Source organism: Mustelus asterias, chromosome 6 (genome assembly GCF_964213995.1).
Source record: "Mustelus asterias chromosome 6, sMusAst1.hap1.1, whole genome shotgun sequence".
Taxonomy (NCBI): Eukaryota; Metazoa; Chordata; class Chondrichthyes; order Carcharhiniformes; family Triakidae; genus Mustelus; species Mustelus asterias.
Window position 1 is genome coordinate 893,548 of NC_135806.1, and position 22,920 is coordinate 916,467.

At 47.3% G+C, this 22,920-nt stretch overlaps 1 protein-coding gene across 1 annotated transcript in view; it reads right to left on the reverse strand.

The window, feature by feature from the left end:
• Positions 1 to 1,964: 1,964 nt before the first annotated feature.
• sh3gl2b (SH3 domain containing GRB2 like 2b, endophilin A1) overlaps positions 1,965 to 22,920 on the reverse strand; it is a 157,262-nt gene continuing 136,306 nt past the window's right edge. Inside the window, exons 5-9 of the mRNA XM_078215312.1 lie at positions 16,354 to 16,487; positions 7,965 to 8,123; positions 6,184 to 6,287; positions 3,366 to 3,487; positions 1,965 to 2,681 (exon numbers count right to left, since the gene is read on the reverse strand). Of these exons, the coding sequence (XP_078071438.1) occupies positions 2,482 to 2,681; positions 3,366 to 3,487; positions 6,184 to 6,287; positions 7,965 to 8,123; positions 16,354 to 16,487 (719 nt within the window). The 3' untranslated portion in view covers positions 1,965 to 2,481. The remainder of the gene's footprint in view (positions 2,682 to 3,365; positions 3,488 to 6,183; positions 6,288 to 7,964; positions 8,124 to 16,353; positions 16,488 to 22,920) is intronic.

A 22,920-nucleotide genomic window follows, 5' to 3' on the forward strand; every position in this document is an offset into this window, starting at 1 on the left:
TAGAGGCACTGGTCACATGGTCTGTGATGGAAATCATCATCGTTTTCTACTTCCATCCATCCAGCCTCAGTTGAACAGAACTCTTTCTGCAAGCACGATGTAAAGGATGCTAACGGTTTAGTCATCTCTGTTAGTAACCAATCACTGGATCAGGCTCCACCTGACGCTGCCTTGGGATTTGACCAATCAGTAGCCTGCATTCTTTGATATACCTGCAGATCCTTGGAGACGGTAAATGAAAATAAAACCTGAGTTAACACGAACCCTCACAAAAACACATCACGCTGAAACAACAACTACCTGAACTCATATACACTGCAGCAGAATAATCAAACGGAATTTGATGAAACCACCAAGCTGCCTATGAAAAGCTGGGAAGATGTCAATTTGAAACTGAAATTCGATTTTAGAAACTTTAATCAAGAGACAGTCGGATTCCTGGTTTTTCAGTAACTTTACTCAAGTCCCGATTTCCCTCAATAAGAGTATAAATTATTGTTTAAACTGCAGGTACCAAACGCAGCGTATCTTAGTGAGAGTGGGACAGGGGGCAGTAACTTAGTGGTGTGGGATTGGGGGATTGTAAATCAGTGAGAGTTATGGCATGGAGGTTGTAACTCGGGGCGTTGTGGAATTGTAGGGGGGGTGTATAAGTCAGTGGTATGGGATTGGGGGCAGGAGGGGGGGCATAGTCAGGGCTGCCAGTTTCACACACGTGTAGGTAGGTTGCAATGTGAAACCTGTTGTACAAATGGCCATTTTTAATTAAAGTACAAACCACTGGGATGAAGTTAATCATTATCCAGGTGAGAAGAGGATGACGTATGTTCCGGATCGAGATGATGTAAGTGATTACCGGTACATACACCCTGACAGTTCGAGGTGACAATCGGAATGGCCCCGATACACACCCTCAAATCGGAATATCAAACAGGTCCGGAAATTTCTTCTGGTGTGATCTCAGCGATGATGCCAGGATGTGTTCACTGGAACTTTCCATCAGTGACACAGCCAGATATCTGGAGCGACTAAGTTCATTTTAGCGACATGTTGACATTGGTCCCTCTCACATCGAGGGTACACTGAGGGGCTCTGCCCAAACCACTCACTGGGCAATGCCACCCTGCAGTCAATGTTATTTATTGCATCTCTTCCTTACCCAACACACCTGACGATAGCTCCAGGGGGAATGGACACCTGTAAAGTGCATCTATTTTATAACGCTGATTCTTTTTCAGAAGCTAGACCTTAGCCTTAGCTCCAGCTGTGAAATGGGCACCAGTGAACCACATGAGTGGACTTGCCTGTCTCTCTATCCTTGACAGAGAACTGTTGGTTACCTGGGGAACCGGAGAAGTAGGAACTCTCAATGTAGGGATTGCCATCCCTGCTCACAGACCTCTCTGCCTCACTGACTTTGTTTAGGGGGTGAATGGGAGTAATAGATTGGTCTCCATCACCAGGCAAAGCCACTGAAATCTCCTCCTCAGATGGGATGCTGATATGTTTGTCCAGCTTGCAGCCATTCTGCCTTTCTCCTCTCCTCCACTATGGAGAATTCCTGGCCTCAACTGGCAGGAGTTAATGTTATAGCTCACAGAACAGACAAAGCCCCAACTTAAGTTTATTTATTAGTGGCACAAGCTGGCTGACATCAACACTGCAATGAAGTTACTGTGAAAATCCCCTAGTCGCCACACTCTGGCGCCTGTAACTTAAGAACCTGTTCAACTTTTTTGAGATATTCTCTGTGTTGAAGTCCGGAACCTTCTCCTTAAAGGAAATGACTGGAGTGCGTGTGTCAGCGGTGGTCTAACTTACTGGACTAATGAGTGAGAAATGTATAGGAAGCTGTGGGAGAGAGCAGGAAGCAGAAATGTTACTGTGGAATCGCAAAGCCAGACAGAATATCAATTCTGTAAAATGAGAAATTGTCCTTCGGAAAAACAGTCCACACAAACAAATGACGTTACTGAACATTTTTAATATACTGGATTCACCACATTAAACAATCCCATTTTTTACACTTTGTATTCCTGGATCCAGCACAGATCAAAGATAAACAATTCATTAAACACATAGACTCTCTCCTTTTGATTTTAGATAAATATATTCTCAAGAACCAAGCTGTACAGCTTTACGACTGTTACAAAAATAAGGTAAGCTAGATGCAGTACTCTACACTTGGACATAACAGGCTGGAAAACAGGAGAAAAGCTTTCACAGATACTAACCACAACTGGATTGTGTGTTTACTGAGCATGATGACATCTTCCACTGAGGATGGAATCAGCAACATTTCTGCCTACATTTACTGCAGATGCAACTGAGTGCAACAGTTAAGGACTATAATACATGTAAACTGAAGACTTTACAACGATGGAGTTTGTTGATAAACAATGTCACTGCATCAATCTCACAAACTGAACCACCTTCATCTGTGGCACAAACATAACGACAAGTGGGGTTACAAGAGTCACTCTAGTGTGGTAACGGGACTAAAACTTGAACATAATTGATGGGAAAAAATCCTGACTGTCCATGAAGCATCCCCTCGTACCAGTTGTCATCGATTTGATTAGTCAGCGTGATGACATCACCCTCCTTAAATCCCAGTTCTCCTTCATTCTCTGGTTCAAAATCATAGGCAGCCCTGCAACACGGCTGGTCCAGGGGGGTGCCTGTGTTTCAGAAACAACTGTCAAAAACTGAAACTTTTATATTTACTTTAAATTACTCACCGGGAGATTAAAACTTACAATTATCTTAAAACATGCAGCTTGGACACCGGGCAAATAAGAGTTTTGATTATCTGCTGTAGTTAGAAACAAGCAGGATTAGTCAGACAACAATGACACCATCTCTTCCTCAGAGCTAAGTTACCAAACCTGCTCCTTCATTTAAAGTCTTTAACCTTCTAGCAGTAAAAAAATAAACCAGTTAGCAAATAGCTCAGAAAAGAAACACACACAGTCAGAGAAAGGAACCAAACTGGTAACACGTGATTTCGGAGCGCTGCTCCTTCATCAGGTGAGAGTCTCTGAGAGGTGAGAGATAAAGGGGCAATGCTCTGAAAGCTTGTGCTATCAAATAAACCTGTTGGACTTTAACCTGGTGTTGTGAGACTACTTATTGTGCCCACCCCAGCCCAATGCCGGCAACTTCACATCATCCATTCATAGTAATTGATTACTGATTAATTACCACGGTGAGATTTGATCCTTGGCGCACCAGGAGTCATGTTTTGGGACAGAGTCACACTTGTGAGGAGCAGAATGGCTCATCTTACCTCAGCCAATTATTGATATGAAGATTAATAGTTCTCCGTACAGGTATGTAAGTGTCAAATGGATGCAGCTTTTTACCTGGTGTCTTTTGTCCGCTGTGAGTCACTCCACCATTCTGTTGAGTATCATCTGCAAACTCATACGTCAAACGAGGTTTTGGTTTGTATTCCCTTCGAGGACAAGCACTTGCCTCTTTCATCCTGCAAAGACAAAGTCCTGTCAGCTTTTTACACAGAGGATGGTGGGGCCTGGAATGTCCTGCCAAGTGAGGTAGTTGAGGCAGATACGTTAGCGACATTTAAGACTCATCTGGATAGACACATGAACAGATGGGGAATAGGGGGATACAGGCGATTGGTCTGGATAGGACAACGTGATCGGCACAGGCTTGGAAGGCTGAAGGGCCTGTTCCTGTGCTGTTTTTTGTTCTTCTGTTGCACATCAAGGGAAGAAGTGAATGAACAGATTCAGTTATCCATTGTGGATCAGCCTATCAGAACACACATTACCAGAAAATATTAGAGCAGCACGGTGGCACAGTGGTTAGCGCTGCTGCCTCACAGCGCCAGGGACTCAGGTTCAATTCCGGCCTCGGGTCACTGTCTGTGTGGAGTTTGTACATTCTCCCCGTGTCTGCATGGGTTTCCTCCGGGTGCTCCAATTTCCTCCCACACTCCAAAGACGTACAGGTTAGGTTGATTGGCCATGCTAAATTGCCCCCTAGTGTCAGGGGGATTAGCAGGGTGAATACGTGGGGTTGCCGGAATAGGGCCTGGATGGGATAGTTGTCGGTGCAGTCTCGATGGGCCAAATGGCCTCCTTCGGCACTGTAGGGATTCTATGAATTTTAAACAATGCTCAGTAAGAGATTCGAGGACTGACTCAGAACGGACAGCGGAGATGTGCTCCATATCATGTTGCCTTCCTGTCTGAAGGAAATGTGGAATCAAGAAGACAGTATGAAATAAAAAGCAGATAAAATCTGTCTTTCAAATGGCCAGACCCTTCTCAGCAAGAAACAGTTCATGTTTGCTTCTAAACAAATGAAATTTTATAGGAATTTTGACTCTTCCACATTGCCCGATGTCAGATCCTCAACTGTGGGAAGCTAGGCTCGAAAGGGCATTGCAAAGATTAGGATGGATGCTGTAAATAGGAAACTTACAGAAACTGATATTTCCACATATTCTGCAAATAATTCAGTAATCCCTTTGCAATGAGCTCATCAATTAGTGAGCATTTATCCAACACAGTAAAAATATGTCCTTTGATTATCAATAATCTGTGTGGATCAGTGGATATTTATCTCCCCAGCCCCGCTCAATGTTTATCGCTGCCCATTTTAACTCCATTAATAAGGTCTTGTGGTGCAGTGGATTAGCATCCCTGCCTCTGAGCCAGAAACTCCAAGTTCAAATCCCACTCCAGGACTTGATGACCAAGAAATGCATTCATAACGTTGCCAAACATGTGGACTATTAACTTGCAAATCCTCCCAACACAAGTCAATGGCAGGCAGGAAGAGTGGAAAAGATTCCCGGTCAACCATGTGGTGGAAAGAACATTTGCCATCACTATTCAGAGCTCAGCCACTGCCAGCCACCCTGGCCCCACGCACCTCCAGTGACTGCACTGCGTAACACACTCACACGCACATATGCACATACACACTCGCACATACATATGCACACACACAATTCTGCTTCACAGAATACAACACTAAATAGTGTGTCAGATATCCTGATTGATGTGGAGGGGGGAGGGGCACTGGAGGAGTGTGCATGTGATCGGCTTTCCAGAAGGAGCTGATGGCCAGCTCCCAGCTGGATCTTCTGGGAACTGTTTTCTTGATCTCCATGTGAAAGCTGGGCATATTAATCTTGAGGGACACATTATGTCCTTTTTTCAACGCCTTACCCTCAGCTAGTGTTCATGTATTTTCATAGATTCGTCACAGAAATTTTGATGAAAATTGTCCAAAAGCTGTCTGAATGCTGTTTGCCCTGCTTTATCCTGTTAACCTGAGGGCCACATCTGATGGATCCTTAAGGCTGTTCGACAATCTTACTTAGGACTTTGGCCTCTCTAAACTCTGTGGGTCACAATAGTTTGGAGTCATAATCTGCAGTTCATCACCCATCCTGGACTTTACCCCTCGTTGTCACACTTCTTTTTTGATTTTGTGATGTTTACCATGTTGCCAAGAGTGATCCAGTGTGTGAGCAGAGGCAAATTTCACTTGTTATCCTTTGAAAACCAGGGACATCCATTTCTTTATAATGGAATGCTTCCCACAGGGTGCTCCTTCAATTACACCAAACTTAATACACAGATTTGCTCCGACTATATCTTCGTTATGCCAGGGGTGCAAGGTGGCATGGGGGACTACCTGCATTGCTTCTGATCCTGTGTCTAAATTGAATACTGGCTGTTTAATATCCTTAACGAATTTGAGATTTTTGGGGAGCCCGCTGGGTCAGTTTTACTGCACTAGGACTGTGTAATATATATCTGTTTTTCCTTCTTATAGTCCTTGCATTTATAATGGTGGTATATATGTATGGTATCCTTTCTTGCCATGGTTAATATGAGTAGTACCACTGCAGGGTGCTGGGTGAGTGTTTCGGTGTAGAGATTGTGGATATGGCCTCACAGCTGGTGAAGAAAACCCGCTCCAGGGATTGTTACATTGCTCATAAAAATGAGAAAAATCTTCAATAAAAATATACCTGAAAAATCCCTTTCTTCACAGGCAATTACGCAGCAATATTATCCCTGCAGCAGACAATTTCACACGCCCAAGTTTAAGATTTACAAATAAAACCGAGACTACAATTAAAATGAAATTGTTAGGGGTGTTTTATGAAAAAACTGCTGACATTAAGTTTGGACTCACCGGTGCTCCAGCTGGATGGAGAGCTCCTGGTAGATCTGTGCTGCTTGTCTGTGGTACTCTAGCTGGGCTTGTACCAGTGCCGTTAGCTGACTCACCTGCTCAATCTAAAAGGATTAAACAGAACAAAACAGACCATTTGCTCGCTCCGATAACATTCAGACATGTTGGTGGACTGCTTTCACTCAGCATTATACATAACACTGGGGGGGGGGGGGGGGGGGGGGTGGGTGACCAGCCGGAGGGACTGAAATCGATAAGAGCTACCCATCTACAACCTCTTCCAATCTTGCTTTCCATTGATGCGTGGAAATTAAAGACATGCCATGGATCCTAACGTGGTTAGTGACATTTGAACCACCAGGTGGCAGGAATCCTGGTGCAAAGTTTAAGATGCTTCATCTGAATGTTTAAGAATTGTTTTCCAATTGAAAGGTAGCGACTGTATTGCAGCAACTGCATGACACCCCATGTTCATCATCTGCAGGTTCAAATTATTTAACACCTTCTGCCTTTCACAATCATTCAGCATTAAGAACTAAGACATTCAATCACAGTGCACAGAATCACACTGGAATTAAAACCCAAAGATTCTGTATCACATCACTGCCTTAAAAAATATATGTTTCTGGTCAAGAAATAGAAAAAGAAAGTGCTGAAAAATCCCAGCAGATCTGGCAGCATCTGTGGAGAGAGAAACAGTGTTAACCTTGTGAGTCCGTATGGGGTGGCACTGTGGCACTGTGGCAAGCGTTGCTGCCTCATGGTGCCAGGGACACAGGTTTGAATTCCTCCCTTGGTTGGAGTCTGCACATTCTCCCCGTGTCTGCGTGGGTTTCCTCCGGGTGCTTCGGTTTCCTCCCACAGTCCAAAGATGTGCAGGTTAGGCGGATTGACCATGTTAAATTGCCCCGCAGTGTCCCAAAATGTGTAGATTAGGGGGATTAGCAGGGAAAATACTTGGGGTTACGGGGTTAGGACCTGGGTGTGATTGTTGTCGGAGAGTAAATGCAGGCTTGATGGGCTGAATGGTCTCCTTCTGCACTGTAGTGATTCTATGACCTTTTCAAAGCTGCTTCTGGTCAAGGGATGTTTGATACATCTGCGGGTTCGATATATTGCAGAAACGTACTTAACTGGAGCTGAAAATCTTACTGGGGTCTGCCGGAAAGCTTATTGATGCAACGAGTGTCAAAAAATAGCAACTTGGCTAAGTATGAGGAGTGCAGTACTTCAACTACTGAACAGGGCACCTCACATCCATGCTTCAGCCAGTCTCACTGCCTGGAGTAGGATGAAAATTATATATTTAAAATCACAAACCAGTTAATGAGCATTCCTTTAATGGTCAGACTGTCGCAACAGGCCAAGGGAGCATTGTTGCAATACTATGGCTTTGGGCACCCACCCCAACACCATCAAACATCGAGATCAAAGGGGAAAATCCAATCGAATTAATTCAGTCACATCTCAGCAAGGCTGTGGATTCACAACACACAAGCAAACATGTTCTTTTGGCAGATGAAGCAGCACGATTGGCAATGACACTCATGGAGGGACTGTACATCTGCCATCTCTCACAAGGGAGTGATGGTCCATGGAGTGACAGCAGATGCGAAATGGATGGGGCAGAAGGTTCAAATACTAACACCTTTGGGGAAAAAACATAATTGTAGCACATTAATTATAAAATCTCCAGAAAGTGTACCGAGTGATTGGAAAGATTAAACTCATTTCTATGAAATAGAGCATCAAGCGTCTCTGCTCAGAATTAGAGTCCTTACATCACTCTCTAGCAGGTTAAACATGCTCGATTCTGCAATTTCCTTTGATTCATCAAACTTCTCCAGTGCCTGTCGAATCTCCTCTTCTGGAATCTTCCCTTGTCTCTTCTTCTTATAGTCAAAGTCTAATCGCCGCCCCTCCAATTTCTTCAGGTGGTGCTATCAACAAATGAATAAACAGCAGCCTGAGTAACACTGTAACAGAGACTTCCATCCAGACCACCGACAACTTGCTTCATCCACTGTGGCTCACACTTTATACAGATATATAACTGTACACTCAGGAGTGGGGAATGAGGATCGTTGGTGTTAAACCCCCTCCTCTTGTCATCAATAACCAGTTCTTAGTTCAATGAATGGGAATATTTAAAGCACTGATTTAATCTTGAATGACTGAGGCCAATTTATCACAAATGCTGCCCCAGCAAAAACAAATTCATTGTTTTTGTAGAATTGCTTCATTCAGAGCGGTGGATGTTGTCCAAATGGACTTCAGCAAGGCGTTCGATAAGGTCCCCCATGCAAGACTTCTTGAGAAAGTGAGAGGGCATGGGATCCAAGGGGCTGTTGCCTTGTGGATCCAGAACTGGCTTGCCTGCAGAAGGCAGAGAGTGGCTGTGGAGGGGTCTTTCTCTGCATGGAGGTCAGTGACCAGTGGAGTGCCCCAGGGATCTGTTCTGGGACCCTTGCTGTTTGTCATTTTCATAAATGACCTGGATGAGGAAGTGGAGGGATGGGTTGGTAAGTTTGCTGACGACACCAAGGTAGGTGGTGTTGTGGATAGTTTGGAGGGATGTCAGAAGTTGCAGCGAGACATAGATAGAATGCAAGACTGGGCGGAGAAGTGGCAGATGGACTTCAACCCGGATAAGTGTGTGGTGATCCATTTTGGCAGATCCAATGGGATGAAGCAGCAGTATAATATGAAGGGTACCATTCTTAGCAGTGTAGAGGATCAGAAGGACCTTGGGGTCCGGGTCCATAGGACTCTTAAATTGGCCTCACAGGTGGAGGATGCGGTCAAGAAGGCGAACGGCGTACTGGCCTTCATTAATCGAGGGATTGAGTTTAGGAGTCGGGAGATAATGCTGCAGCTTTATAGGACCCTGGTTAGACCCCACTTGGAGTACTGCGCGCAGTTCTGGTCACCTCATTACAGGAAAGATGTTGAAGCCATTGAAAGGGTGCAGAGGAGATTTACAAGGATGTTGCCTGGATTGGGGGGCATGCCTTATGAGGATAGGTTGAGGGAGCTTGGTCTCTTCTCCCTGGAGAGACGAAGGATGAGAGGTGACCTGATAGAGGTTTACAAGATGTTGAGAGGTCTGGATAGGGTAGACTCTCAGAGGCTATTTCCAAGGGCTGAAATGGTTGCTACGAGAGGACACAGGTTTAAGGTGCTGGGGGGTAGGTACAGAGGAGATGTCAGGGGTAAGTTTTTCACTCAGAGGGTGGTGGGTGAGTGGAATCGGCTGACGTCGGTGGTGGTGGAGGCAAACTCGTTGGGGTCTTTTAAGAGACTTCTGGATGAGTACATGGGATTTAATGGGATAGAGGGCTATAGATAGGCCTAGAGGTGGGGATGTGATCGGCGCAACTTGTGGGCCGAAGGGCCTGTTTGTGCTGTGGCTTTCTATGTTCTATGTTCTAAGCTCCTGTTCGGATGACACATTAAAATATTAAACGTTTTTGGGGCAATATAAATTGACAATTGATGAATAGAAAATTCTACAAAAACAACAGAAGGGTTTTGCTGGTACATCTGATTGGATAAACACACGGTACTTGATGCTGAAGCCCTCATTTGTTAGCTCTAGATTTAACCAGTGTTATATTCTCCTGGTCATTTCCTACCTTCCGTGAATCTGACCCTTTCCAAGACTGCATCTAATTCACACTGAGTTCCATTGACCTGACATCCTGTTGCTCACTGACCTACACTCACACCTGGTTAAGCAACACCTTGATTTGAAATTTCCCATCATTGTTTCCAAATCCATCCATGGCTTCACCAGTTTCAATTCCTACAACCTCCCACCCTTCAAGCCACTGAGAACGTGGTGCTCCTTTATTGCTGACCTCTTGTACATTCTCAATTTCAGTTATTTCACCCTAGGTGGCCGCACTTTCCACTGCTTTGGAGTTCCCTCCCTAAACTCTCCTTCTCTCCTTACTCCTTTAAATCAACTTCTTTCACCATCTTTGGTCACTTGTCCTAATATCTCCTCATGTGGTTCAGTGATATTTTGTGTTTGATAACATCCCTATGGTGTAACCAGTAGAGTTGACCAAGGAGAACCAGTCGATGTAGTTTATTTTAAAAAAATTAATAAATGTCAGTAAATGATGTATAAAATCAGTTTTAATTCATATTTACAATTAGAATTTCCAATCAATAAAACTCATGGGTGAACATTAATCCTATTTTTAAGCAGACATTTGATTGAATAGAATAGAATAGAATAGAAACCCTACAGTGCAGAAGGAGGCCATTCGGCCCATCGAGTCTGCACTGACCACAATCCCACCCAGGCCCCACCCCCACATCTTTACCCACTAATCCCTTTAACCTACGCATCAGGACTCTAAGGGGCAATTTTTAACCTGGCCAATCAACCTAACCCGCACATCTTTGGACTGTGGGAGGAAACCGGAGCACCCGGAGGAAACCCACGCAGACACGAGGAGAATGTGCAAACTCCACACAGACAGTGAACCGAGCCGGGAATCGAACCCGGGACCCTGGAGCTGTGAAGCAGCAGTGCTAACCACTGTGCTACCGTGCCGCCCTGGCATGGTGCCACCCTGGCCATGACGATTGGCATGGTGGCACAGTGGTTAGCACTGCTGCCTCATAGCGCCAGGGACCCAGGTTCGATTCTGGCCTCGGGCCACTGTCTGTGTGGAGTTTGCACGTTCTCCTCGTGTCTGCGTAGTTTTCCTCTGGCTGCTCCAGTTTCCTCCCACAGTCCGAAAGATATGGAGATTAGGTGGATTGGTCATGCTAAATTGCCCGTTAGTGTCCCAAGATATGTGGGTTAGGGGAATTAATGGGGTAAATATGTGGACTTAAGGGAATGGGGCCTGAATAGGATGCTCTGACGGACAGGGGGGGGGGGTGGGGGGGGGGGTGCCGTTGGTGCTGGTGCAAACTTGATGGGCTGAATGGCCTCCTTTTGCACTGTAGGAATTCTATGATTAAACTATTCTAAATGATTAACTACTGGGTAAAAAATAATGCAGAGCAGAGTTCAGGGTGCATGATCTGTACACAGGCTTCATCAATCACAATTCGTCCTTCCTTCCTCTTAACTATAAATTACTTTAATAGTAACTGCTATTGGCATCTCATTTCAATTCTAAAATTCTCCTTTAACCTTTAATTCTGTGGTTTAGATGCTTTTAAAAATGAGTTACAGATTCACTAAAGAGTGGGACATGTATATGACCATGGTTTGATCATCCTCATTCTCAGAGTAACTAAAATACAACTGTAAAATAAGACTTGTCTCAAGGAAAGCTTGATTCTATCAGAGTTACGTATCGTTGCACTTGGCCTTTTGGCTAAGATCAAATATAGGATCAAGCCTGAGATCTGGTAAAACGCTTGATCTTGTCAGCTTGGATCCAGAATGTCTCTTTTGTGGAGACCATGAATTGGATCGAATTTGAATTATAGGCCTGACTTCGGTCATGGGCAAGATTTTAGAGTCCATTATTAAAGATGAAATCGCGGAGTACTTGGAAGTTCATGATAAAATAGGACTGAGTCAGCATGGCTTTGTCAAAGGGAGGTCATGTCTGACAAATCTGTTAGAGTTCTTTGAGGAGGTAACAAGGAAGTTAGATAAAGGAGAGCCAGTGGACGTGATTTATTTAGATTTCCAGAAGGCCTTTGATAAGGTGCCGGATGGGAGACTGTTAAATAAGTTAAGCGCCCATGGTGTTAAGGGTAAGATCCTAGTATAGATAGAGGATTGGCTGACTGGCAGAAGGCAGAGAGTGGGGATAAATGGATCTTTTTCAGGATGACAGCTGGTGCCTAGTGGTGTGCCTCAGGGGTCAGTGCTGGGACCATAACTTTTCACAATATACATGAACGATTTGGAGGAAGGAACTGAAGGCACTGTTGCTAAGTTTACAGATGATACAAAGATATGTAGAGGGACAGGTAGTATTGAGGAAGCAGGGGGGCTGCAGAAGGACTTGGACAGGCTAGGAGACTGGGCAAAGAAGTGACAGATGGAATACAATGTGGAAAAGTGTGAGGTTATGTACGTTGGAAGGAGGAATGGAGGCATAGACTATTTTCTAAATGGGAAAATGCTTAGGAAATTAGAAATATAAAGGGACTTGGGAGTCATTGTTCAAGATACTCTTAAGGTTAACATGCAGGTTCAGTCGGCAGTTAGGAAGGCAAAATGCAATGTTAGCATTCATGTTCAGAGGGCTAGAATACAAGAGCAGGGATATACATCTGAGTCTGTATAAGGCTCTGGTCAGACCCCCATTTGGAGTATTGTGAGCAGTTTTGGGCCTCACAAATCCAAGGAAGGATGTGCTGGCCTTGGAAAGGGTCCAGAGGAGGTTCACAAGAATGATCCCTGGCATGAAGAGCTTGTTGTATGAGGAATGGTTGCGGACTCTGAGTCTGTACTCATTGGAGTTTAGAAGGATGAGGGGGGATCTTATTAAAACTTACAGGATACTGCGAGGCCTGGATAGAGTGGATGTGGAGAGGATGTTTCCACGAGTAGGAAAAACTAGAACCAAAGGGCACAACCTCAGGCTAAAGGGACGATCCTTTAAAATAGAGATGAGGAGGAATTTCTTCAGCCAGAGAGTGGTTCACCGGGTTGATACCGGAGATGAGGGGTGTAGCCTATGAGTAGAGATTAAACAGATTGGGTCTGTACTCGTTGGAGTTTAGGAGGATGAGGGGTGATCTTATAGAGACATATAAGATAATGAAGGGGCTGGATAGGGTAGAGGTGGAGAGATTCTTTCCACTTAGAAGGGAAACCAGAACTAGAGGGCACAGCCTCAAAATAAGGGGGGGCCGGTTCAGAACAGAGTTGAGGGGGAACTTCTTCTCTCAGAGGGTAGTGAATCTCTGGAATTCTCTGCCCATTGAAGTGGTGGAGGCTACCTCGTTGAATATGTTTAAATCACGGGTAGATAGTTTTCTGATCGATAAGGGAATTAGGGGATATGGGGAGCAGGCGGGTAAGTGGAACTGATTCGCTTCAGATCAGCCATGATCTTGTTGAATGGCAGGGCAGGCTCGAAGGGCCAGGTGGCCTACTCCTGCTCCTATTTCTTATGTTATGTTCTTATGAATCTGTGGAACTCTTTGCTGCAGAAGGCTGTGGAGGCCAGGTCATTGAGTGTCTTTAAGACAGAGATGGATAGGTTCTTGATCAATAAGGGGATCAGGGGTTATGGGGAAAAGGCAGGAGAATGGGAATGAGAAAAATATCAGCCATGATTGAACGGCGGAACAGACTCGATGGGCCGAGTGGCCTCATTCTGCTCCGATGTCTTATGGTCTTGGAATTGTTTTTTTGGAGCAAGCAAGGAGATGAGTGAAGGGCTTTCCCTGTCCACTCTGAGCATTGGCTTTGTAACTCTGAGAAAGGAATGACATTTCCTTCAAAAGGTTTGATTAGTTGAGAGTAGTTGGATGATGGAACAGAGTGAGCTGAGTGAACGTTCTGTTTCTAATCTGCCGGATGCCAATCTGAAGTTCAGACTTTGCTCTGAGTCATTCTGGTTCTCATGCTGGTGAACCAATGGTGAAAGTATAAACCGTGAGTCCATTAAAAGAAACTTGAAGTGACCAGGAATAAAAAGCAGCTGCAAAGTACAGACACATATTGGGTGGGATTTACTGGTGTGGATTCAGTCACCAGAGGGAGAACTGGTGGGAAATCCCTCTCCAAGGGACACCTAACCTTATCTAAGTGCAATCAGTAAGAAGTCGCACAACACCAGGTTAAAGTCCAACAGGTTTATTTGGAATCACGAGCTTTTGGAGTGCTGCTCTGATTGAGTCACCTGATGAAGGAGCAGCGCTTTGAAAGCTCATGATTCCAGATAAACCTGTTGGACTCTAACCTGGTGTTGTGAGGCTTCTTACTGTGCCCACCCCAGTCCAATGCCAGCATCTCCACCTTAAGTGTAATCAGGCACTTAGCTGGCCAGCACAATGGGATCAGCTTTCCTACCAGCACAGATGGGTCGCTCAGCAACCCCACCTCCCCCCTCCCCACAGTACACAGGACCACCTGCCACCTAACCACATTTGTGGACTCAATTAAATCACAGACAATGGTGGGATTCTCTGGCTGTTCACACCACTGGGATTCTCCTATCCCGCTGAGGACCAAATCTTTCCATTCTCGCTGGCAACGGCAGTGGGTGTGACAGGCCGGAGAATTCCGGCCAATGGCTCTTTAAGGCACTGATCACTTCACCCTTCCTCTCACTGGTGACAAATTAGTAAGGGAAGGAAGTGAAGGGAGGGAGAGAGGCGGGGGGAGGGGCGGGGGGAGGGGCGGGGGGAGGGGCGGGGGGAGGGGCGGGGGGAGGGGCGGGGGGAGGGGCGGGGGGAGGGGCGGGGGGAGGGGCGGGGGGAGGGGCGGGGGGAGGGGCGGGGGGAGGGGCGGGGGGAGGGGCGGGGGGAGGGGCGGGGGGAGGGGCGGGGGGAGGGGCGGGGGGAGGGGCGGGGGAGGGGCGGGGGAGGGGCGGGGGAGGGGCGGGGGAGGGGCGGGGGAGGGGCGGGGGGAGGGGCGGGGGGAGGGGCGGGGGGAGAGGGGCGGGGGGGGAGGGGCGGGGGGGGAGGGGCGGGGGGGGAGGGGCGGGGGGGAGGCGGGGGGAGGGGCGGGGGGAGGGGCGGGGGGAGGGGCGGGGGGGAGGGGCGGGGGGGGAGGGGCGGGGGGCGGGGGAGGGGCGGGGGAGGGGCAGGGGGAGGGGCGGGGGGAGGGGCGGGGGAGGGGCGGGGGAGGGGCAGGGGGAGGGGCGGGGGGAGGGGCGGGGGGAGGGGCGGGGGGAGGGGCGGGGGGAGGGGCGGGGGGAGGGGCGGGGGGAGGGGCGGGGGGAGGGGCGGGGGGAGGGGCGGGGGGAGGGGCGGGGGGAGGGGCGGGGGGAGGGGCGGGGGGAGGGGCGGGGGGAGGGGCGGGGGGAGGGGCGGGGGGAGGGGCGGGGGAGGGGCGGGGGGAGGGGCGGGGGGAGGGGCGGGGGGAGGGGCGGGGGGAGGGGCGGGGGAGGGGCGGGGGAGGGGCGGGGGGAGTGGAGGGAGAGGAGGGGCGGGGAGAGTGGAGGGAGAGGAGGGGGAGGGGAGGTGGAGGGGGGAGGGGAGGTGGAGGGGGGAGGGGAGGTGGAGGGGGGAGGGGAGGTGGAGGGGGAGGGGAGGTGGAGGGGGGTGGGGAGGGGAGGTGGAGGGGGGTGGGGAGGGGAGGTGGAGAGGGTGGGGGAGGGGAGGTGGAAGGGGGGTGGCAGAGGGGGAGGGGGATGGGGAGGGGAGGGGGAGGGGGGAGGGAGGCATGGTAATGGATGGCAGGGGAGGGAGGAGAGGGGCAGGGAGGGGTGAGGAAGGTTGGGAGATGACGGAGGGACAGGGAGGCGTGGGGCGCCTCCTTCATAGCTCCTTGAAAGTAGAGTCACAGGTGGACAGAGTGGTGAAGAAGGCATTCGGCATGCTTGGTTTCATCGGTCAGAACATTGAATACAGGAGTTGGGACGTCTTGTTGAAGGTGTACAAGACATTGGTAAGGCCACACGTGGAATACTGTGTGCAATTCTGGTCACCCTATTATAGAAAGGATATTATTAAACTAGAAAGTGTGTAGAAAAGATTTACTCGGATGCTACTGGGACTTGATGGTTTGAGTTATAAGGAGGGGCTGGATAGACTGGGACTTTTTTCCTTGGAGCGTAGAAGGCTGAGGTGTGATCTTGTAGAGGTCTATAAAATAATGAGGGGCGTAGACAAGGTAGATAGTCGATATCTTTTCCCAAAGGTAAGGGAGTCTAAAACTAGAGGGCATAGGTTTAAGGTGAGAGGGGAGAGATACAAACGGGTCCAGAGGGGCAATTATTTCACACAGAGGGTGGTGAGTGTCTGGAACAAGCTGCCAGAGGTAGTAGTAGAGGCTTTTAAAAAGCATTTAGATAGTTACATGGGTATGATGGGTATAGAGGGATATGGGCCAAATGCGGGCAATTGGGATTAGCTTAGAAGTTTAAAAAAAAAAGGGCGGAATGGACGAGTTGGGCCGAAGGGCCTGTTTCCATGCTGTAAACCTCTATGACTCTATGCAGCAGTTTTATTAACATCGCTACTTTGTGAAGGTTTGCCCCAGAACAAAGCTTGGAGTTTCATCAGTACCTGTATTTCTTTTAGGTCTTTATCATGAAGGTTCTGTAGAGGATCAATGAAGTTTTGTTTTACTTCCATATCAAGGGCGTCTTTCACCTCAGCAAGCTGCTTCATTGCTTCACCAGCATCCATCAGAGCCTGACCTGCAAGGCAGTTCAAAGATAGACTCTTCAAAAGTAGCCTTTGATGATCTGCTCTGTTATTCCTATCACACCAGAATAATTATTTCCCAAAATATATTTCAAACTTCATAAGCTAGTATTTCATCATGAAAATACTAACTGCCTTTCCAATCTAGTTAGAACACCCCAGAATTAATTCATCGTAATAAAATAGACATGAACAAAATATAAATATTGACATCGATCCAATGGTTAAAAACACAAACAAATGAGCAGCAAATTGATGAAAATTATAGACGACAGCAGATTGGTCAAATGTTTTCTGAATTCAGATGCATACGTTTTTAATCATTTGTAAAGCAAACATGTCAGAACTGACAGATCCTCATGTGTGGAATATTGCATGTTATTGCATGTTATTTTTCTTCACTAATAGATTGTGTTAAATGACCATAATCTCCATTCCAATGTTCAACTCTCACACACTGAATTCCAGCTAATTCCGGTCCATAATTCAAGCTCCATTAAACATATTCTCAAGGTCATGGAGAGAGAGAGAGCAAGGACAGGTTAATAATAGAAAAAGAAGCACACAGGAGTAAGATAGATGGATTGGATTGTACTGTCGCGAGATTCAGAGATTCCCCTTTCTCTCTCTCTCTCCCATCTCACACTGATGGCTGAGTTTGGTAACAGCTTGTAATCAAAATAATGCCACATGATGGAACTGAGAACCAGCTGATAATTTTACAATCGTTCCAAAACCTGAACTGGGGACATGATCCCACTACACTCAGCCCCTTCCCCAACAGGGAAATGTCTAACATTCAGATTTTTAATCCACATTGCTGACTATATTTATAATTAAGCCTGGCATTGCCTCTCGATACAGAAACACAGAAAATAGAAGGAGGAGGAAGCCATTCGGCCCTTCGAGCCTGCTCCACCATTCATTTTGATCATGGCTGTTCACCCAATTCAGGTTGTATTTGTGTGTACATTAGTGAAATGTTAGAAAACACAGTTACTATTGTACACTAATGACAAATTATACATTGGAATAATCAACGTTTTAGAAGGAAGTTAATGTAAAATGAAACAAAGGTTATGAGCAACAATAGTTTGCATTTATATAGCGCCTTTTGTGTTGTAAAACATCCCAAAATGTTATACAGGAGGTACAGGCTTAGGGAGGGTATCCGGAGTTTAGTAACGTGGTGTGGCCATAGAGTTTTAGATTAACTGAGGTTTATGGAGGATGCTCGGAGGGCAGGCAGCCAGCCAAATCTGCAAATTAGAGATCTACAGAGAAAGGGCGTGAAGGGGAGGGGCGAGGGGAGGGGGCTGAGGAGAGGAGGGGCAAGGAGAGGCGAGGGGGGAGGCTGAGGAGAGGAGGGGCGAGGAGAGGAGGGGCGAGGAGAGGAGGGGCGAGGGGGGAGAGAGGCGAGGGGGGAAGTTGAGGAGAGGAGGGGCGAGGAGAGGCGATGGGGGAGAGAGCCGGGGAGGGGAGAGGCGAGGGGGGAGGTTGAGGAGAGGAGGGGCGAGGAGAGGCGATGGGGGAGAGAGCCGGGGAGGGGAGAGGCGAGGGGGAGGAGAGGTGAGGGCAAGGGGAAGGGAGGAGATTTGATTTATTATTGTCACATATATTAACATACAGTGAAAAGTATTGTTTCTTGTGCGCTATACAGACAGAGCATACCGTTCATAGAGAAGGAAAGGAGAGAGTGCAGAATGTAGTCTTACAGTCATAGCATAGTCATAGCAGAGAAAGATCAACTTAATGCAAGGTAAGTCCATTCAGAAGTCTGATGGCAGCAGGGAAGAAGCAGTTCTTGAGTCGGTTGGTATGTAACCTCAGACTTTTGTATCTTTTTCCTGACGGAAGAAGGTGGAAGAGAGAATGTCCGGGTTGCATGGGATCCTTAATTATGCTGGTTGCTTTTTCGAGGCAGCGGAAAGTGTAGACGGAGTCAATGGATGGGAGGCTGGTTTGCGTGATGGATTGGGCTACGTTCATGACCTTTTGTAGTTTCCTGGGAGAAGCGGGGAGGGGAGAGGTTATGGAGTTGAAAATGGGCAGTCTTAGCGATCGTCTGAACTTGTGGTTGGAAAGTTTCTCTGGGTCAAATATGACACCAAGGTTGTGAACAGACTGGCTTAATCTCAGCCTGTTGCCAGGGAAAGGGATGGAGTCTGTTGCTTGGGACTGGATTTGTAGAGCAGACTAAAGGCAGTAGTTTTAGTCTTCCCAACATTTAATTGGAGGAAATTTCTGCTCTTCCAGTCCTGGATATCTCACAGATTAGAGAGAGTGAAGGGATCCAGCGAGGCGGTGCTGAGATTGGGCATCCTCAGTTTATATGTGGAACCCGATGCTATGCTTTCCAAAAATGTCACTGAAGGGCAGCATGGAGCTAAGAAATAAAAGGGGACCGACAGTATGTCATTGGGGGGGAACTAGAAGTAACAATGCTGGAATCATAGAATCCCTACAGTGCAGAAGGAGGCTATTTGGCCCTTCGAGTCTACACCAACCACAATCCCACCCAGGCCCCATCCCCATAACCCTAGGCATTTACCCATGCTAGTCCCCCTGACACTAAGGGACAATTTAGCATGGCCAATCCAACTAATCTGCACATCTTTGGACTGTGGGAGGAAGCCGGAGCACCCGGAAGAAACCCATGCAGACACGGGGAGAATGTGCGAACTCCACACAGACAGTGACCCGAGGCCGGAAATCGAACCCGGGTCCCTAGCGCTGTGAGGCAGTAGTGCTAACCACTGGAGTGGAAAGAGAATACAGTAAGAAGTTTAACAACACCAGGTTAAAGTCCAACAGGTTTATTTGGTAGCAAAAGCCACACAAGCTTTCGGAGCTCTAAGCTCCTTCTTCAGGTGAGTGGGAATTCTGTTCACAAACAGAGCTTATAAAGACACAGACTCAATTTACATGAATAATGGTTGGAATGCGAATACTTACAACTAATCAAGTCTTTAAGAAACAAAACAATGTGAGTGGAGAGAGCATCAAGACAGGCTAAAAAGATGTGTATTGTCTCCAGACAAGACAGCCAGTGAAACTCTGCAGGTCCACGCAACTGTGGGAGTTACAAATAGTGTGACATGAACCCAATATCCCGGTTGAGGCCGTCCTCGTGTGTGCGGAACTTGGCTATCAGTTTCTGCTCAGCGACTCTGCGCTGTCGTGTGTCGCGAAGGCCGCTTTGGAGAACGCTTACCCGAATATCAGAGGCCGAATGCCCGTGACCGCTGAAGTGCTCCCCAACAGGAAGAGAACAGTCTTGCCTGGTGATTGTCGAGCGGTGTTCATTCATCCGTTGTCGCAGCGTCTGCATAGTTTCCCCAATGTACCATGCCTCGGGACATCCTTTCTTGCAGCGTATCAGGTAGACAACGTTGGCCGAATTGCAAGAGTATGTACCGTGTACCTGGTGGATGGTGTTCTCACGTGAGATGATGGCATCTGTGTCGATGATCTGGCACGTCTTGCAGAGGTTGCTGTGGCAGGGTTGTGTGGCGTCATGGTCACTGTTCTCCTGAAGGCTGGGTAGTTTGCTGCGGACAATGGTCTGTTTGAGGTTGTGCGGTTGTTTGAAGGCAAGAAGTGGGGGTGTGGGGATGGTCTTGGCGAGATGTTCGTCTTCATCAATGACATGTTGAAGGCTCCGGAGGAGATGCCGTAGCTTCTCCGCTCCGGGGAAGTACTGGACAACGAAGGGTACTCTGTCCACTGTGTCCCGTGTTTGTCTTCTGAGGAGGTCGGTGCGGTTTTTCGCTGTGGCGCATTGGAACTGTTGATCAATGAGTCTAGCGTCATATCCTGTTCTTATGAGGGCATCTTTCAGCGTCTGGAGGTGTCTGTTGCGATCCTCCTCATCCGAGCAGATCCTGTGTATACGGAGGGCTTGTCCGTAGGGGATGGCTTCTTTTACGTGTTTAGGGTGGAAGCTGGAGAAGTGGAGCATCGTGAGGTTATCCGTGGGCTTGCGGTACAGTGAGGTGCTGAGGTGACCGTCCTGAATGGAGATGCGTGTGTCCAAGAATGCAACCGATTCCGGAGAGTAGTCTATGGTGAGCTTGACTATGATACACGTCTTATTAGCCTGTCTTGATGCTCTCTCCACTCACATTGTTTCGTTTCTTAAAGACTTGATTAGTTGTAAGTATTCGCATTCCAACCATTATTCATGTAAATTGAGTGTTTGTCTTTATAAGCTCTGTTTGTGAACAGAATTCCCACTCACCTGAAGAAGGGGCTTAGAGCTCCGAAAGCTTGGGTGGCTTTTGCTACCAAATAAACCTGTTGGACTTTAACCTGGTGTTGTTAAACGTCTTACTGTGTTTACCCCAGTCCAACGCCGGCATCTCCACATCGTGGAAAGAGAAGCCATTGCAAACAATTCTCTGGTTATCATTAGATAAGAATGGAACCCAGTGAGAGCAATCCACCTCTAAGAACAAAGAACAGTACAACACAGGAACAGGCCCTTCAGCCCTCCAAGCCTGCGCTGATCACGTTGTCCTATCTAGACCAATCGTCTGTATCCCTCTATACCCCACCCGTTCATGTGCCTATCCAGATAAGTCTTAAATGTCGCTAATGTATCTGCCTCAACCACCTCACTTGGCAGTGCATTCCAGGCCCCACCACCCTCTGTGTAAAAAACTTCCCCCACACATCTCCACTGAACCTTTCCCCCCCTTTACCTTGAACTTGTGCCCCCTTGTAATTGTCATTTCTGACCTGGGAAAAAGCTTCCAACTGTTCACCCTATCTATACCCCTCATAATTTTCTAAGCTTCTATCAGGTCACCCCTCAGCCTCACTATCCTAAAGTGGAGAGGTGTTGAGGGATTGTATGTTCAATTATGTCAAAGTCTGTAGACAGGTCAAGAAAGGTGAAGAGGAAAAGTTTACCCCAGGCAGAGGCAACAGAGTTGTCATTTGTGACTGTGATAAGAGTCATTCTAGGTTCTGTGTTAGGGGCAGTTTTTTGTTTGTGTCCATTTACAGGATGTGGGCCACACTGGCTGGGCCAGTATTTATTGCTCAACCCTAACTGCCCCCAGAGGGCATTTGAGAGTCAACCATATTGCTGTGGCTCTGGAGTCACATGTAGGCCTGACTGGGTAAGGACGGCAGATTTCCTTCCCTAAAGGACATTGGTGAACCAGATGGATTTTTCCGACAGTCGACAATGGTTTCATGGTCACATTAGACTCAATTTCAGATTTTTATTGAATCTGGCCCTGGGTCTCTAGATTACTAATCCACTATGCTACAGCCTCCTCCTGATTGGAGGGATTCATAGACGAATTCCATGGATTTGGAAGGAAAAACATGTTTAAGATTTTGAGAGAGACGATAGGCTGGAGATGGGACAGTAGCTGGAAGGAGGGAGGTGTTTTTGATTAATGAGAATGACGGCACTAATGAATAGGAGGAGGAAACTGTTTTAAAAAATCAGCTAAAATGGGAGTTGGGACTTGTAGTTAGGTGGTTAGCTATTTAGAGGGAACGGGGCTGAGATGGGGGATGAGGCCATTGCTTCTGTCTGATACGGACATTCTGGCAATAAACCATTCACTGATTAATTGGCATTTGTGGTCAACTTTAAAACAAAGGTTTGATCTTTCAATTCTGCATCCATCAAGTTCCCCATCTCAGGTCTGCTATGGGGCTCCGAATGAGCAAACATTTTGTGCTTCTCCAGTGGAAGAGAGGAAAGTCCAGCGAGTGAATCACTCCGGACTCCTCTCATCCACTACACACCACGGCCACTGGACTGGAACCACCTGCTTCCGTCTTTCCGGTCATTGGACAATACATAGCACAGGGAGACTCGTAGGAATGAGAAAGGTAACCCTGCTAGTGAAGGAGGTTATCAGAAGAGTTTGGAGTCTCGGAAACCACAGACAGACAACAGTTAATCTGATCTTAATGGCCAAAGAACTAAACGGAGGGAATTGAAAATGAGCCAAACAGTAACTTCTACTCTGCGAGTTCTCTGCTTAAAGGCAAATCCCACTCACCCCACCACGACCTCCACCACTGGTCCAAAGTCCACCCCAAACCGAACAGGAATCAAACCCCGTGCTGTTGGCAACAATTTGACCCAATTGGCTGTCCAGAAAACTAAGACAACCTAACCCCACTCCCCCCCACCCCCCGCAAGGAATTTGAGTTGCCGTGGCAACATGCATGTTGGAGACTGGGGCTCTTGATTGGGATCATAGAGATTCTCTGGATACGGATTCCTCTGGATATGGATTCCTCTGGATACGGATTCCTCTGGATATGGATTATAGAGATTCCTCTGGATACGGATTCCTCTGGATAGGGATTATAGAGATTCCTCTGGATAGGGATTATGGAGATTCCTCTGGATACGGATTCCTCTGGATACGGATTCCTCTGGATAGGGATTAT